At 36.6% G+C, this 17,945-nt stretch overlaps 1 protein-coding gene across 2 annotated transcripts in view; it reads right to left on the reverse strand.

The window, feature by feature from the left end:
* The window catches only part of SLC30A7 (solute carrier family 30 member 7), a 30,109-nt gene that overhangs the window by 5,778 nt on the left and 6,386 nt on the right, over positions 1-17,945 (reverse strand). For both annotated transcript variants that reach the window (XM_080602514.1, XM_080602513.1), the window contains exons 3-9: positions 17,816-17,929; positions 15,987-16,074; positions 14,215-14,341; positions 13,167-13,316; positions 12,077-12,127; positions 9,801-9,936; positions 613-703 (exon numbers count right to left, since the gene is read on the reverse strand). In XM_080602514.1, the coding sequence (XP_080458640.1) occupies positions 613-703; positions 9,801-9,936; positions 12,077-12,127; positions 13,167-13,316; positions 14,215-14,341; positions 15,987-16,074; positions 17,816-17,901 (729 nt within the window). In that variant the 5' untranslated portion in view covers positions 17,902-17,929. The remainder of the gene's footprint in view (positions 1-612; positions 704-9,800; positions 9,937-12,076; positions 12,128-13,166; positions 13,317-14,214; positions 14,342-15,986; positions 16,075-17,815; positions 17,930-17,945) is intronic.

Consider the following 17,945-nt stretch of genomic DNA (forward strand, 5'->3'; position numbering starts at 1 on the left):
TTAGTTGAATGCCCTCTCAAATTTAAACTGTGATTTTTGCAAATGTGGGAATTTTCCCATTAAAAATGATAGAGATTCTAACTATTAATGGAAATGTATTAATATGCACAATTCTAACAAAAATCCTTCAAATGATGTATTGTATTAACTTTGTAAAGGTGCTGTACATGTTCACATCATGACACAGTAAAAGATAAGTTAGACAGGAGTACACCAGGAAAAGCCAAATCCAAAGTAACCTGCATACACACACACTTTCAATGTTACTGCGCATCACTTTACTAAAGAAAGAACTAGATTTTGAGAGAGACAAACTACTCTGAACTAAACAAAAAACCATCATGCACTATCGGCACAAATGACTGAGAGGAAAAGCTTCAGGTTCCATTTTTTCTAAAACAACTTATCAAGTTTTAAAATACAGAGTCGAGGCTATATACAATTTAGGATTTCAGAAAGATAAAAATAAACTGGTATCTCCATTTGTCCAATCTAAGGAACCTTTCACAGGCATTACTGGAAAAAAAAAATCACAATATCCTCATATACACTTGAGGTTCATTCAGTCAGTGGTTTGATCATATGCAAAACGGCCGAAGTGTAAGAGCTCACCCTCTGATAGCACTGAGGCAGGGCATTTTCCAGAGAAGGAGGAGTTCGCTGCATCAAAATTCCAATGGATTCTTTTAAAAGTGGAACAATACTATAAAGAAAAAAGGAAGTTAGCTATTTTCTGCAACTTTCAAAAGTTGCAGAACAAAGCAAAATGACATTCCTTAATGCTCTTGAATTTTTCTTTAGTTGTTTCACCAGAAACTGAGAAAGCTGTCATAAAAACCTGCTACAGAAAGTAAAAGAACAGACAAAATTGTAACGGTGAGGTTAAAGGCAAGATTACTTCTTCCCAGATTTCCCAGAGACAATTAGCAAATAATCACAAAATAGTGTTAATTTAACGGGGGGTAAGGATAATTTGGGATGAAAAGCATCTTAAACTTATATGACAAAGTAGCTGATACCTAGAGCTTAAAACCAAAACCTATTTCAATTGCAATCACTTACAACCAACCATAAAAATATGCAACTGAAACTGTTTTTGCTTTGTGTCTGGTTTGAGGCATATTTTTCTTATGAACTAAGATAATAATGGGGAGTTCATAAAACAAAATTAGTATGCACCAGTCCAGCTATAACAAAGTTATTTTGTCAGAAAGACAGCTTAGCATATTCCTGAAGTGAACTAAGCGTAGGATCTCATCCAACCTCAAGGATTTAACATTTGGAAGCAGTTAAAGGCTCCCTCCTTACTGCATGGTCTTGTTTAATCAGCAAACTAAAAAGACACTTAATACCTCTTTTTAAAAAAGAAAGAACAGAAAACAACAAACCACCAGGATACCAGTAAGCTGATACCCTAAAGCTACCACTACAAATTTACACTCTTATTATGCATTCGGTATGTTGATTTTTGTTTAGTAGTAGAGTATCACGCCTGGTTTGGTAGGGCATCCTTAAATTTTCAAGATGATGACAAACATCTATAGCCCAATACCAAAATTTACATAGGAATCTAATTTCAAGAGCATAACAGTCACCTAACACTCTACAGCAAAAGCAATGACAAATTTAAGAAGCTATAAGCTAAATTTCAGTGTTCAACACTCATCACAACTGAAATACACAGAGCGATGGGATGAAAAGCAACCAGAAAGAAATTGAGAGATTAACTGGGCGGGCTGTTAAAGGAAACTGGAAAAGCCTCATTTAAAATCTCATGAAGCAATGAAGAACTCACTGTATAGACCAGCTGTATATTCACAAGCAGTGAATGCTATGACCTCACCATTCCTTTCCATTTTTAAATATATGGTTCCACCTGTATATGGAAGTAGTGCCAGCGTACACAGCTTCAACTGCTCAGCCCACCCCTTGGCCGACCCTTAGCCAGGGTGGGAAGGAGTTAGAGGTTGCACAGCTCTTGTGTAATGAGCCACTGGGAAAATGAGCACCCTAAAAGTAAGTGTCCTTGTAAACAGACCTAAGTCCAGCCAAATTCACTGCCTGATATTTGCCATGTCGCCTCACACAGCTGTGCTGCTACTGAGGAATCATTTCAGAAATAGGAAGAGGCAATTAGAGGCAAGCAGAAGATACTTAAACTGGACCTATCACCAAGTCAAACATTGACAACTATTGCATTGCTAAACATGTCTAAAGGAAGCTTAAGTGGAGTGTCACATTTTATGGACAGTGCATTACAGAAGTATAGAGGAAAAAGGGTCTCTCATCAATGGACCCATCTCACTAAATAACATCCGTATCATAAGCATTACATCAAAGGGAGCTGGAGCTGTCAATTCATTGCTGAATTGTTTCAGTTTAACTCACTAGTTAAAAATGCAGGTTTGCTTCTTAATAAAGAGCTTGAAAGACCAACACATTTAAAAAAGTTCCGAATACAATCTGAACATAAGATTTTTTGAACACTGACTATTCCCATAAATTCAACAATGCCCCTCTAACATTTTCATCCAAAGGCTTCAAACACATATGCTGCATATTTTTTTCCAGAGGACAGACTAAAAGAATGGAGAATGTAGGAAGATGCCTTTTTTATTGCAACAGGGGGAAAAAGCATCCATAAAGAGTGACCCAAACATGTTAGATTTGTATAAATTTACATTATTTAATAAAATTGATGCATATTATCTGATGGAGTGGAAAAGAATTGGCAAGCAGAAGATCTGGAGAGACAGCCTGCAGAAACTTAGAACTAGCAGGTTGGGGATGTTAACTTAACCCATTCCAAAAAAAGAATTTGGTGAGTGAAACTGGTGATTCACTCTGGACACACATGGAAAAGAGGAAGTTAAAACCCCATTAGAGAGTTCAGTTTTGCTGAAGATGTATTTAAACTTAAGATCTGCTTCATTCTGAAAGCCTTTTACCCTAACAGAACGATCTTCTGAGGTTGCGTCTATGCAATCAGGAGGATGTGCAGAAGCACCAAGTAATTTGTCTTCTTGCCAGGCAACAGGAAGCAGTTTTAAGCAGTACATTGGAATCAGTAGTTCAAACTCAACTATTATACAAAAAGGTGAATGGTGAAAGACACTCCACTGTACAGGTGGTACAGTTTAGAAGACTGTCTTCCTGCTGACAAGATTTTACCTATTCATGCTTCTGCATTGGCTCCACATTGACGCCTTAAGAGAGAAAATTCCTGTACAAGTTTTTGGCAATAATGCTGCATAAATTACACTTTTATCCAGACTTACGGAGAAACCCAAAAGCAGAGCGTTTAATTAAATGTCAACATCTTAAAAATCCAAAGAATACAGGCAAGTCAGGGAGTTGCTTGAGACAGTATGTAAAAGCTGAAACATACATAAGGTCATATCTTCTTCTTTAACTAGGAAGCTACTTCAGCTTCAAATTTATCTTTTGCCAAGCTGAAAAGGCCAGAAGACAACAGCAATGATGTGATAGCTCTCACAAATGCTGTTAAAGCACGTAAGCCCACACACAGATCTGTGTCCAAAGGGACACTTTCTCTCGCAAAGCAGTCTCTCATTGTAAACCAAACTAACATGACAAGCTGTGGAATCCAGTTTTCTGATGCCTTTGACATTCCATTGTTTCATGCATGCTACTGAAGTAGAAAGCCTTTGATTAAAAACTGAAGTCCACACAATATGTTCTTTTCTCAAACACTAACTAAACCCAGTATCACTTAAGCACCAGGAGGCACTAAGAATATTAGTTCCCTCTCATCTTTCCACTAGGAAAGAGGATCGTACCAAGCATGCTGAAAATGTGGTCAGAGATTTTGACTAAGCTTCCCCCCACGCCTATATTTTTTGATTAGTCATTAGTGAAAATACATGTAGCTGTTCCTCCAGCAGCTTTTGCACGAGTTCTGCCCCCCCCTTTTTTTCTAATTACAAAAGAGCTATCGAGGAAAATAACGTACAATCCTCACCAAGTAGAGTTTTTTCTTGCATAAGCAGTCTGTAAGCTTTGCTACTAAAGCAGATGAAACTTTACATTTGTCCCTAATTACCAAGCTTTGAACCTAGAATATCCCACTATTATATACCGCAATGCAACTTGAAAGAGACTAACCCAAAGCAAGACTCGGGATATAAATACATCCTCAACAAAAGCCATAATAGTGAAAGTGACTTGTGTGCAAAATGAGTTAACAGCAAGAAAGCACATCACACTTTCACGTACACTGTTACAGAGGAAGTGAGAGAGGTGTTGAAGCAGATAAAACTCCTTGACATCTGATAAATCCACCCTGCCACTATTACACACTGCTTGATTAACAACAACAAAGTGTGAAAGCATCAGAATCTTGATCGGCTTACATCCCATTCAGACAACACTTACAGCCATTCCAGTCCCATCCTGTTTATGCCACTGCGTTTGTAAGCGTACCAGCAAGACTGTGGCATTGGCATAAACTTAAACAGCAAGACTGAAAACAACTCGGGGGTAAAGTACCCTTCACAGTTATTGTAGTCAGATCACAAACAGGAAATTCATTTAGAGCTGTCAGCACTCTGAAAAAGAAAGGATTCTTGTGAAAGATTTTTTGTGGGAGGTAAACAAACACTGCTAGGACCCAAGACCAGCTATGGTTATTCAAATACTGTAGCTGCAAAATCTACAGCTGGATTTCAAAATCATTTATTTTCAGCCACCACCCACATCTGCAGTGCCAAGACTGTCAGCCTATTTCGGAACTAACTTTCATAAACCTTTTTTTAATTTGGCAATAGCAATTTTAACCAGTGTGCAGGCTTTGCTCAAGACAAGGATCACAAGTTTAGTATTTACATCTCCAATCTGAAGTGGTCTGTTCTCATAAAGCCAAGGCTGGCAGGTACTATTACCCTATAAATGAAGGCAGCATGTGCCATTTAGCAATGATGGCTCAAAACAACTCTAACAAGGAGCATGCTCATTTGGGGCAGTTTTGCAATTGAACATTCCTTCTGTACCTTTTTTTAAAAGTGAGGATAATCAGCTTAAAACTGCACACAAAACAAAAGCATTTACTAATAATTTTCATATTGTTATGCCCCAAATATTACAGGTATATGCCCCAAACAATCCAAGCTTGTCCTCTCCCAAAGCTCTTTCCTATTGTATCACGCTCAAACAACTCTAGACTTTATGTGAAAATGATGTAACCACAGAAAGAACTTCACTAAGTGACTGAAGTACATTGCCTCATTTCTTTGACCAGTACCACATGTAGTCTACATGCTCTACCCAATCTAGAATCATACTTAGTCTACGGTACTTTTCTAGAAAGATGTGGCTCCAATCTTGGTTTTGGACAAACTACTTGCTTCGTACTAGAGTTGTGGCTTTTGTCTGATGAATAATTTCACGTAGTTGATCAAAATACAAAAATTGCTTCAACATGAATAACATTTAGAAATCTTAGGCAAGAAAAAGAGCATTTAGTTTTAAATATCACGAGTGTTTTAGAGACTTGAGAAATTGTTCGTCTTTAATATTAAGTTATAGAGAAAACATTCACTAAAAATCTTGAGTGACAACCTGAATAACTATGAAATAGTCAATCTTTTTTTTAATGAAAACGTCTTTAAACAAAATACCAGTTAAACAGACTTATAAAACAAACATTTCCTACTTATGATTAATAACTAAATGGACACTTCCACGAGATAGTACACAAAGTAATAAAAGAAAAGAGATTAATCGGATATTAGCAGTAGTATCTAGGAACACTTAAAGGTGTATTATATCTTCCCCCCCCAGCTTCATAGAACTTGCCATTGATTTATGATGCAAAGATTTTTTTAAAGACTACAGGATATAGCCCTCCTATTGAGGGGTACCACAGGACTCTGCTTGTCAAGACTCGATAGACAGCTAAAATAGAGAAAAACAAACTTTCTACAGTAAGTAAAATCATAATGAAATTTGAAAGGGAAAATTATCTGACTTTATGCCTTTGCCTCTCCACATCAGAACAGTAGAATGCAGACTGTTCTTCTGCCTGCAAAAAATTTGATTTTTACTGGAAAACAGAAGGCCATAGTCCAGTAAAGCGAAGTGCTGATCTCATGTCTGTTATAGTCTTGAAAGAGCTACCAAAGTTCCGCTTCTGCTAAACTTTAGAGAATTGTATTTGTCGGTGAAAACAACCTCAGGACCATCTCACACCAGATTTTTACTCTGCAGCCAGAATGTTCCACGCTAACTCACAAGGAGTTAGGCAGAGAGTTATGTCACCTGAGAGCAGCCTCAGTGAAGGATCACAGGAGCAACACAAAGCAACAGTAGTTGACAATTTGCACTAATTAGAGATGTTGTCTACAGGAAGGCTCAACCATTTGAATTAAAAGCACTGCTTGACTTCTCTGAAGAGCTGTCGATCAACTTTTCGTGCATCTGCACAAGACAAAATAGGTTATAAATTAGAGGCTGTCCAGCTTTATATTGCAGAGAGAAGTTTGCTAGTCATCCCATAGATACTTCTGTGATTTTTTTTGTTGTTTTGGCAAGCTTTGCCATCATTCAGAAAATGGAACGGTAATGCTAACTCACAGAGATGTGCCCAACATTAAAGAAAGCAACCGATCAAAATAAATTGAACAAATTTCATCTGTATACAAGCTGTCTTAGATTAAGATCAACATTCGCTCTCTGCACTTGCATGCATTTGCCTTGACATTTTACTGGCTTCTTAGGCACCGCAGTTTCATGGAAGGAAATAAGGACCTGTGTTCTGCTTTCATTCCCAATTGGAATACACAGGTATCACAGAAAATAGTTAAAAAAAAAAAAACACAAACAAGCAGCCCCCAAGGTCACAATGAGGTCTCCCTGGAAGCAATTTCAGGAAACAAAGTCCTTTTTTTTGGTAAAATTTGAGACAGAGTTCAGCGAGATACATCTGATGATGGAAAAGCACCTGTACTTTAGGCAAGTCAATCCTAAATGCTTGGCATTTGAGAACAAACAACAGAAGGCCAGCACAAGTGCTCAAAGAAAGAATTTTGTCTCCTTTCTAATACCACAGACTTCAGTTAGACAGTAAAATTAGTCGCAGTTAACTTTCAGGTTATTGATACCCATCAAAGATTAGTCAAGGGAGATATAATTAGCATAACAACCACAAAACAGAAAAAATCCTGTCAACGCACGCCAAAAAAGGCACTTCTGGAAAGATGTCTCCCTCCCATATAACAAGCTGACAGCCAAGAACAAAAGCATTTCCATATAGGTTTTGACATTCCAACTACTTTCTTTTAAAGCTTCAGATTACTAAAAGGCATAGAAGAGGATCCACAAGCTCAAGATTCTGCTTGCTCTAGGAGTTGGACTCGAGGATCCTTATGGGTCCCTTCCACCTCGGGATATTCTATGATTCTATGATTCTGTTGGTTAACGTTAACAGCAGTAAGGAGAGCATTGCCTAGCCTAGTGCATCAGTCAGTAAGTAAGAAATGTAACGTAGAACCAGAGGTCTACATAGCTGATTAAAATGGAAACGGACAGTTTCATATATGTGGATTCATGCAAGACAGCTTTGGAAGATCAACAATTAAATCTAACTAGTAGTGTATTTTAGCCAACCAGCTAACATACTCTTGTAAGAAGACGCAGTACCCTGGGCCTTTTATGCAACCCTACTTGAAATCAGCAAAACTTTATAGTCCCAGCTAGGGGAAAATCCCCAGACAGCATCAGGACTTTTGAACAATTACTTTATCTGACTAGCTTTTGTATCCCTGACTCAAAACTACACTGGTTTTACTACTACAGCCACAAAGAAAAGAATCCAATTTCTTAAACACCCATGTATAGGTCCACTTATTGGTACACACATGTACTCCCATTCCACTCCATCTTATGGAAGTCGGTTTAACTACAAAGAGAGAGATTTTATAGATGAGTGGGCTATTTTTTTCCAAAAAAAAACCCCACAAATATTCTTTTTACTCTGGGCCCCTACTGTTACAACCAAAGATCTCCTTATGATAAAATTTGAAAAACCGTTTGAGTTATTTGTAAAAGGACACATTACATACATGGCATAGTGAAGAATATGGTAGAACAAACAATGGTGTTATGACCAGGAGCATAAATGAAAATTATTAAAATTAAACACCACAAACGGGGGCTCAGACTATCAAAATATTGATTTGAAACTGTCAGTCATCTTGATCATCTTCTTTAAGTGTGTTTCAAATTCATTAGTAATTAAGTCTGTTGGGCTGCTTAAAAAACAAAACCTGCAATTAGTCTTTGCTCCACTGCTGTGCCAGGATGTGTCAGTCAAAGAAACACAGACTTACTTCTGCTGACTACGATGCAAACGACTGCACTCAGACTTAGTAAAGTAATCCTAGAGATTATTTACAGTGTTTTGGGCCAACAAAATAATGATACAGACCACATTAAACATTAGGTCTGATATGGGGTCAAAGGACACATCAAGTAGTGGAATTCTCCAGCCGTTTCAGCGTAGAACACAGACCTCCACAGGGCCATTCTAACTATGCTAGAAGACCTATGAATAGCTTTATTTTACAAACTTCTATTATGGAAGCTACAGTCTTCTTCCAAACTCTGTATGAACGGAACAAAAAAACAATCATTCACATGGTATCTTCTGATCAATGCTCCACACGTGCTTTACTGTACACAAAGGCAGACACTTCAAATACTAAAGGTACGGAAATCAGTGTTCTACTTAACTGTTAACTCATCAATAGCTTCTTTCCCTGTGGCAACCTACACACTTTCTTTCCAATTTTTGGAGATTTCAGTCACGGAATTGGTTTGCTAATAATTTGTCCTTTACAAAATTACAGGATGTTTAAGTAAACCTCTTGAGTTTATATTCAAGTGGTAATTTAATAGTGATTGCTACTACATGGATTTTTGTGTGCATTTAGTACCTGAAGCATGTTGGCCTGCTCTGATAAATAGGGAGATTCACATCAATAATTCTGCAAATGCTGCCATGCATATAGTATAAACATGCCATATATGGTGTAAATGTAAGTATGCAGATAATCAGGTGACATTCACCACAGCTGAAGAGACAAAGGTGTTCAGTTATTAGGTTCTAACTCAAGTTGTAGCACTCTGCCCTATGCCACCATTGAAACTGTTGCCAGAAATGCCTCAATAACAGCATCACTGAACAAAATGTTTGCTTGTCCAATCAAATCCAAATAGATTCACATTTACAATGATCTTGGTAAGCAACAACAGGGAAAGCACAAAACTACTTGAAGCATTTCCACTAAATCTTAAAAGGAATAAGGATGTATCAGAATATAAATGCACAGGAAAAGACAACTCTCTCGAGGGAAAAAAAAAAAGTAGTCCTGATTCATCAGGGACAAGGGCATGTCCTGTGCCAGCAGGCTCAACTCAGCTGCACTGAAGCCATTCTGCTCCATTTACTGGAGTACATCGGTTTACATAACAGTATACTAAATACAGAGACGAAGAATTCTATGGTTTGAACCTGAAAGACATTTTTGTAGTATTACGCCAACAGGGCTAAAATATGCAGACTTAAAAGCAAAAGCAGTAGCTGAAGAAAAGGAAAAACAAGGTAACATTTCAAAATACACCAGGACAGCTGCACAGAACAGAGGTAACATATCAATCTTGGAATAAAAGCAAGCATTGTAGAAAATTAGCATAACAGATAAACCTGTTCTTCAGAGTTGTAATTTGTTTGACTGTAACTAGCATTGAAAATACAAGCAAATAACAGTGATATCAATACTTACCTTACGCCTATAAGTAATGCTATCAGCATTGAACAAATAGGATCTGCTATCATTAGACCATAGTTCTGCATCAATATAGCAGATATTATTACACCAATACTCCCAAGCGTGTCTGCAACAATGTGTAGAAATACCCCTGTAAGAGATTAATTCGTATCAATACAACTTGGTACTCTCACAGCTAATGGAAATATTCCAAATACTCTGAAGAAGAGTTGCAAGAACTAGATAGCATGATTTGTACTTGTTGAATTCTTCATTTTTTGTCAAATACACAGAAAGCTTTCACAGAGTTTCAACATATCCTTAAAATATAAAGCACTTGAAGAAATTGTATTATTTTCTGCACTTAGCATAAAAGGGTGTTTCATGGCATGGCTATCAACTTAAGCAGTGATCAACAGATAAAGCTAAATTTCTTCATTCAATACCCACCTGTATTATTCTAAAGAAACTCATGTTCCCCTTACACTTACAATGGTAAGTACTGTATAAGATGATAATGTTAACAACGTATCTGTAAAGCTTTGAAAGATGCTTCATTGGCAATATCTTGGAGAAATTATTTGGCAAAGAGATTTAAGAGAAATAATTCTGATAATTATATACTGCAGACATGAATAACTTCACTCTTATTTTGAGGCACATCGAGTTGAAAAATGAGTAATTGAGCACTTTGCAGCTGGCCAAAACTTAGTCTTTGGAGCTCTCTGCTGGCGATAACAAGAACAGTCACTCAGAAACAGCTTTCTGAACACAAATGTTGAGACTCCAATAATACTTCCCCCCCCCCCGCCCCAAAATAACCCACAACTATAAATCAGCATTCTAGCGATTTTCCTGCGTTTTCATTTGTATTGGGTTTAGCTGGCTTGGATTTAAACCTCTTCACAGCAGGCCATATGGCACCAGGTATTAGGTTTGTTAGGAACTCACCAGTATTTTTGCTACCACTGAACAATGCTTGCACAAGCAGCCTCAGGGCCTTCTCTGTTACTCCCTCTGTCCCCAAAGCATGTAGGCTGGGGACAGACATGAGGCTGGGAGGGGACACAGCAGGGACAACTGTCCCAAACTACCAGAGGGATATTCCATTTATTATAATTATTATTATTTAGTATTTATGTTTATTCCGTAACATCATGCTCAGTAATAAAACTGAGTCTTTCCAAAGTAGCTGTTGCTCAGAATCTGGCTGGGAGGTAGTGACGGATTGCCTTTGCACCCACTCCCCCCCGTTCACTTTTTAAACTGCCTGTATCTCATCCTAAACTTAGTTCCTGTTTATACTCTTCTGACTCTTTCTCCTGTCCCACTGCAGGATGGGGACAAGTGAGCAACAGGTGGTTGTTTATTTGGTGGCCAGGGCCAACCCAGCACAATACTGAAAAGTTAAATATACATACCTATATATAATTGATTTTTTTTTTTCCAACTGTGATTCAGTTAAAACGTGCCTTCCATTTGGAAGTCAGTCTTTTCATATCTGTTGTTGAAGTACTGAATATACATAAACATAATGATGGAAGATATAAACATTGGAAGAGGTTGAAAATGTTCCCTTGCAAGGACTACAAACAAGCCAGAAAAATCACCCAATAGAAGAACACAGTATGTACATCTGGCTATGCCAGATAATTACTTCTTACATTGTACAATTCTTTCACTCTAACTTTTGAATACTTAAAAAAAAAATTAAAGCTCAGAACTGACATCATCAGTAGTTTATATGCACTAATGCTCAGTAGATTGTGGACTCCAATTCCCCTTCAAGTGATTATAGCTTGAATGACCATCTTGTTTAAACCAAGTGTAATAGCTTGATGAAATGACGTTTTAATTGTTGAAGGGTTACTGAGCTTATTTATCCATCTGCATTTTTCAAATACAGCCTATCTTAGTAATAGCACTTTTTCCACTTTTCAAGGCATACATTTCAATTCAGCATCTTAGGTTTCTGCTTTTAACAACTCTTTCCTAGTTTTTTCTTCTTTGATTTTTTAGCATCATAACAGAAGTTGAATCCCAGCTTTTGGGATCTCCATCTTAAACTGTGTTGACAAAGCATTGTGTCAATACTTTCAGTGAATGTCTCAATGCCCAGTCATGCACACGATACAGCGCTGGTCTGTTCACATGTGAAATAGGACTTCACAGAATAGCTCCTCTAAGAAAGAGGTAGCATTTACCCAGAGGCACCCTCTGAAATAGATGCGCAATGAGTACTCACAGGCAGACCACAATAAACTAATAAACCACTATATTTATTCTCATACCTTGTAAGATCTGCTTGCTGGACCCAGTCATCCCTTCAAGAGAATGGTCATCTGTGAAGACAATATTAATATTGGCATATTAACCCACGCAAAGACTCCCTCCAGTTGTATATTCAGTTATGGTCTTCCTTTCTGAAATTTCTTGCACAGAAAAGCTGCTCACTATGACTAGATTTTGCTCTAGCTATGTAATAATTAAGTCTTAAAACATGTTTTTAAAGAAAACACCACTTCATACAATGATCTTTTATATATATAATATATATACACATACCACAAATATATAAATAAAAAGACCAACATATGTTTATTTAACAAAAAAGTGAGAAACAAAATCTTTCTAATACTTAGCAAAAGAAGCCATCTCAAGAACACAAGCCATACATAGAAGCAAAAAGAGTACAATCAATAAATTTGCTAACAAGGAATATTTCCATCAAGAAAGCATTTAAATGTTATGTACCAAAAGACGGATAAGACATAGAAGGTAAAACTAAGTCAAAAAAAATCCTCTCATTCAAGTAGATTAAGGCCTCTGTGGAACAAGTCAGAAAAATCTCTTAAGAAAAAAAACTGTCATAGGATAGCAAATGACTTCTAGTGAGGATATATAATAGTTTATGCAAGAATCAAATTGTTCTACTGAAGAAAGGTGGGGAGAATGTGGAGAGAGCAAGGACCACACATGAGAGGGAAGTTAGCAAAGCATCTTAATTTTGTCTGTTAATTTTCATCAACAATTGAAATAAAGCACTTAATACGATTATATCATTATTATTAAATTATTATATTGCTATTTCATACATACTCTTATATTTTGCTTGCACATAAAATTAAGGTGAATATTCAAAATATAAAGATAAATTAAAACTTTTAAAAACTAACACTGCATAGATCACAAATTAAACAGCATTTAGCAAAATGATCCACAAAACAGGGCACTGGCGTAGCACACCTCATATTTAAGCAAGCTATTTCCTTGTTTGCTTACAACAACAAGCTGCCAGCATCTCTCTTCTGTTCAGAAAAATCAATAATACCACATTTAAATATCCAATTCAAGACATGGTCTATGACTTTAAGCACCTACCATGACAATAATCCTGACCATGAGAGTGTCCATGGCTATGGCTGTGGTCATGAGTGTGTCCATGTTTATGTTCGTGGCTGTGACCATGACCTCTGTGACTGTGTCCATGGCTGAGACCACCATTAAACAGAGAATGGCTGTGTTCATGCCCTATAAACAAATGAGTATAAATTTAAGTGCCAAATAGAAGTATACTTACATCTGTCTCTAAGCTACTTAAAACATATTCATCTTTTAGGTCACTTCAAGATGTGGCTTTAAATAAATTAGAATAAAATTAACACAAGCTGTTTATATCTAAACCTGTGCTGTGTAGCCATATGAAATACACATCCGATTTGAAAAGTCAAGTACTTTTATACATTCCTACTTCTCAATTTGTATTATTTTTAACCCAACTCAATATGTGCACAAAACTAGATATAAGCACATTAAAAACAGCTAAAAACTCAAAACTGGCTATTATTCATACATTAAAAATTAAAGCTTAAATTGCTGCTTAAAGTCCATAGGCTATTTTATACTATCAGTTTATATGTTAAGCTGAAATAGCTACCAATTAGCTTGGCAGAAAAAAAAAAGAATGTTTACCATATACATTTAGGCAAATTCTGCATTTAAAGTTCAAAAGACCCAAAGACCCTAAGTTGAGAAGTACTTGAATCTTCATCCTATAACTAAAATTTGTTTCAGACATTTTGCTCGTAAAGACTCTGCCTAACTACAGCTTAATTTTGTCCAGAAGATACTCTGCATCTCTCTTCCAATAAGGTACAGTAGAACTCATGTTCCAGAATGCAGATTCTGGAGTTCCAGGTCTTACAGTTAATGGGTGAGAACTATGTGAGAATACATGAGTTACAGTAGTAACTAGGGCTGGTGTTAAAATATGGACATCAACACTGCAACAAGTCCTGTACACATTTGTCCAGGATTGCCACTAAAAGACCTAAAAATGTAATACTGGGGCTGTCACTGAAGGATAATAGGGTTCTGGAACACAGGGTGCTAAGAAAGTAAACAGTACTGAAAATTACAGATGTCCTACCAGAACCGTGTGAATGCCCATGACCTCCATGTTGAAAAACAAATATTCCTATAAGGTTTACAATGAATCCTAGTATAGAAACCGGAAGAAGTCTCTCATGATGCACATCAGGAGGCTCCAGTGCCCTCTAGGAAAAATCAAAAACAAAAAAGAAAAAAAACAAGAAGCAAATCATGATATTTTTACAGTCTCATCACATTATTAAGAGGCACTGAAAAAGGTAGCACAAAGTGGTTAGACACAGGAGCACTCCCATACAAACAGGTATACATAAAGACATAATTAAGAATTACTCAGGACTTCCAATTTCCGAGATGGTGCACAAACTAATTCTTATTGTCCGAAGTTGAAGTTGTATAAATAAAGTTGTGAAAGTGTATTAAAATATTCTCAGCAATCTAGCTAGCATTGATTGTAAGATTTCATTTTCCTGTGGGATTCAGCTCTAGAACGTGCAAAAACATTTTAAGTTTGCTTTAATACATGGATTGCCCAAATAATATAAACAATTTCCAGGAGTCTAAAAAGCTTTTTCTTTCTCCTTTGGAGAGTGAGGATGAGGGGAATGAAACAACAGACGAGAACAAATTGTGGTTTTGTTTGTTTTTAAACTTTAACATCTATATTGAAAAAGCTTTAGAAAAAAAAAAACAACATAGGACTAACACAATTTGAATCTGAAGCTTCTGAAGGAAGGAGCTATCTGAAGGAGAGAAAAATCTTCAACATCCATCCACAGGGATGAAAGGTACAGGCAACAGAAAAACAATAAGACTTTCAGCAGATGGAAAATTTTGAAGTGACAGGGAGACAAGTGGTCATCATCACAAAAAAAAAGGGAATACTTGCATGGGAGCTAAGACCAGGAGGAAGGCAATGATGTTTCAAAATTACCACTGGAAGGTTAAAGAGTATTACTCAATTTTTCTAGTAAGCTTTGTTGCTGTTTCTAGATTTGGACTCAGCTTTTCCCAATATTTTAGGAAATTTCAGCCCGGTTTGTACTGCTTTTGAAGTATTTACAGGATCATTTATGTAGAGGAAATGTTCCTGACAGCCTTTCACAATTCTCTATTAATTCAAAAAAAAAAAAAGAATTTATTTTGAACTAGAAATAAATAAATAAATAAATAAATGGCATCTCATTAATAAGTAAAACTTCATGCAAGCTGATCAGAATTAGTTACCAACTTTACTTTTATTAATACCACACTTTAGTGCAGACAACTTTGATATCTAAATTTTAATCTCAAAATCATCAACTGAATCGTTTTATTAAAAAAAATCCAGAATGGTGTCCTTATAAGAGTTCAAACTATCGCCACTTGACATTTATATCAGACTTGAAGATTTGGAAAATAATGCTCTTTCTCTGAGTTATCCAAACTTCTTCACAGAATGTATTTCCATTTCTTATGATTAACTTCTCTACTCTGTATGACAATCTTTGGCCTTTCATTCTTGTCTTCATTTGGCCTTTAACAATGAAAAATACAGGTCTTTCTAGATATACTATACACTGGTTGAAAAAGGACAGCGTCAAGATGACAGAACCTTTACACACCATCAAAACACTATTTAAGAAGCTAGTACTGATATACTGGATTTATGTCACAAAACAGCAATTTCAGATGGCCCAATACGCTGTTCAGATCCCAGATCTTTAAGGAGTGATTTCAGTAATTTTATCCCCATTAAATACACTCTACACACAGAAATTTGATACAAATAGAAATGTGAAAATTGATAGCATAATTTGCATCATTACATACCTCAACGCCTTCAGAAAATATAAAGAATGCTGTAAAGATGAGGAATAAACCATTTACAAAGCCAGCAAGTACTTCTGCTCGGACATATCTGCAACAAACAAAAAAGCAACAGCAGTTATTATCATCTCCATTTAAACGTTGAAAATGAAAAGTGAAACTTAGAAACTGGAGTACAAATTTCTAGTTCTTAAACAACTGAATTACACAGGAAATTTCCAAATGAGGACAGAGTATATAAGCTACAGATAATTATATGAAATTCACTATTTTCTATGTTGACAGAAATTTCACCATTACAGCAAACTTTTACTCAACTTCCACAGGTGTTTTAAAAAACAGCAACTCAGAGATCACTTGGAAGGTAACAGTAATAAAACAATGAAGTGATAAGCGGAGCAAGTGAAAGCAAAGCAGGTACAGAGAATTGAGCAAGCAAGATAGTATCTCACAACAATCCCAGTCCTTAACCTACCAGTCTAACTTAAGTATTCTACTTATGTCCACAGACTCAACTGCAAAATCAGCAAGAGCTTGCCTCTGCAGCCATTACCTGACCTGGATGAAAGAAAGCTTTTGATACTTCCCATTTAAGATAATCTGTACTGGAAGTTATGATATAAATGTATATCTGGAAACCATAAAATATGATTACAACTCACATGTTTATTTAAGAATGTTGACATAAAGTTTTGTTTAATATCAAATTAGTCATACGTTAATTTGTTTCCCCTTTAACAGGGGGATTTTTAGTAAAGGTCTTAAGTAAAAAATAATTATTTCAGCTACTAAATTTCTCCAGTGAAGAAAGAGCCAGGTTAGATTAACATATAATTCCAGTGTAGGAAACACCAGACTTAATATATGGTGGCTGTACTCTAATAAATTGAACATAAGCTGTTTAAATACAGTGCAGTAATTAAGACAGAACCTGCCTTCATTGCAGTTAGTTCATGGCAAAATCAATTCTTCCTAAGCTGATTTCTAGGTATACCAGAATTTCCACCTTAATTAAACAGTGTTTTGAGTCCCAAACCACACGATCCATGCTTAGGCAAGCCAGCTGAAGCTAAATGCTGACATTCAGGTCAGTAATGCTATGGGGAATGGAGCAACCTGTGTTACAGCTCATTTGCTGTTAATTAATTAGCATCACAGATGAATAATACTGTATCACCAGTACTGTTTTACAGGACACAGTGGAACCAAGTTCCCTTGAAACCCAGAACCACTGCAGCAACTATATCCACGAAGGGCACTATATCCACGAAGGGCTGACATTCCTCAGCCTAGAGGACAGTACAGCTGTGTTAATGGCAGCTGTTAACGGCAGCCACAGCCATGACAGACACCTGCTGAATACTGCTGGTTCTGCAAGGCATAGTTTATAATCTCAGATGCAACATCACTGAGACTTGCTCCTTTCAGTGGTAACTGTCTGTTCTGAAAAAGGCGTGGAGCACCGCCAGTCCAAGATTCCCCTGTAATGTACCTCACTACACCATGCAGGCAAACCCATGCTGCAGTTGGTCTTGATACACCGGTGCTGTACACGTGACAAGGCATGGAAGCTTTTTGCTGCCTAACCTGTTTGCACTAGTATTATTGCAGAGCTCTTAGAAGTGAAATTTGCTCGCCAAAAGCAACACCTTTACATTTTTTCCTGTTTTAGGGATACGTTCATATTAAAGGTTTAAATAACTCACCCTAAAAAGCACACTTTCAATATAACTTTTCCTTGTTCTGCAAAAAGAGATTTTGTGTATACAGCGAAAAATTACCACCGAGCTATTTACTGAAATGCCTTAGAGTAACAGCTTGAAGTCTCTTACCCATATGAGAAAGCATCATTTGACCTCCACTTTGAAATAACGGAAGCTGCTAATCCAGCCAATAGAGCAGTGCAATCAAAAAACATATGAAAAGAATCTGATATTAAACCTAAACTGGAAAAGAACAGAA

The sequence above is a fragment of the Anser brachyrhynchus genome (assembly GCF_964034855.1).
Source record: "Anser brachyrhynchus genome assembly, chromosome: 8".
Classification (NCBI taxonomy): Eukaryota; Metazoa; Chordata; class Aves; order Anseriformes; family Anatidae; genus Anser; species Anser brachyrhynchus.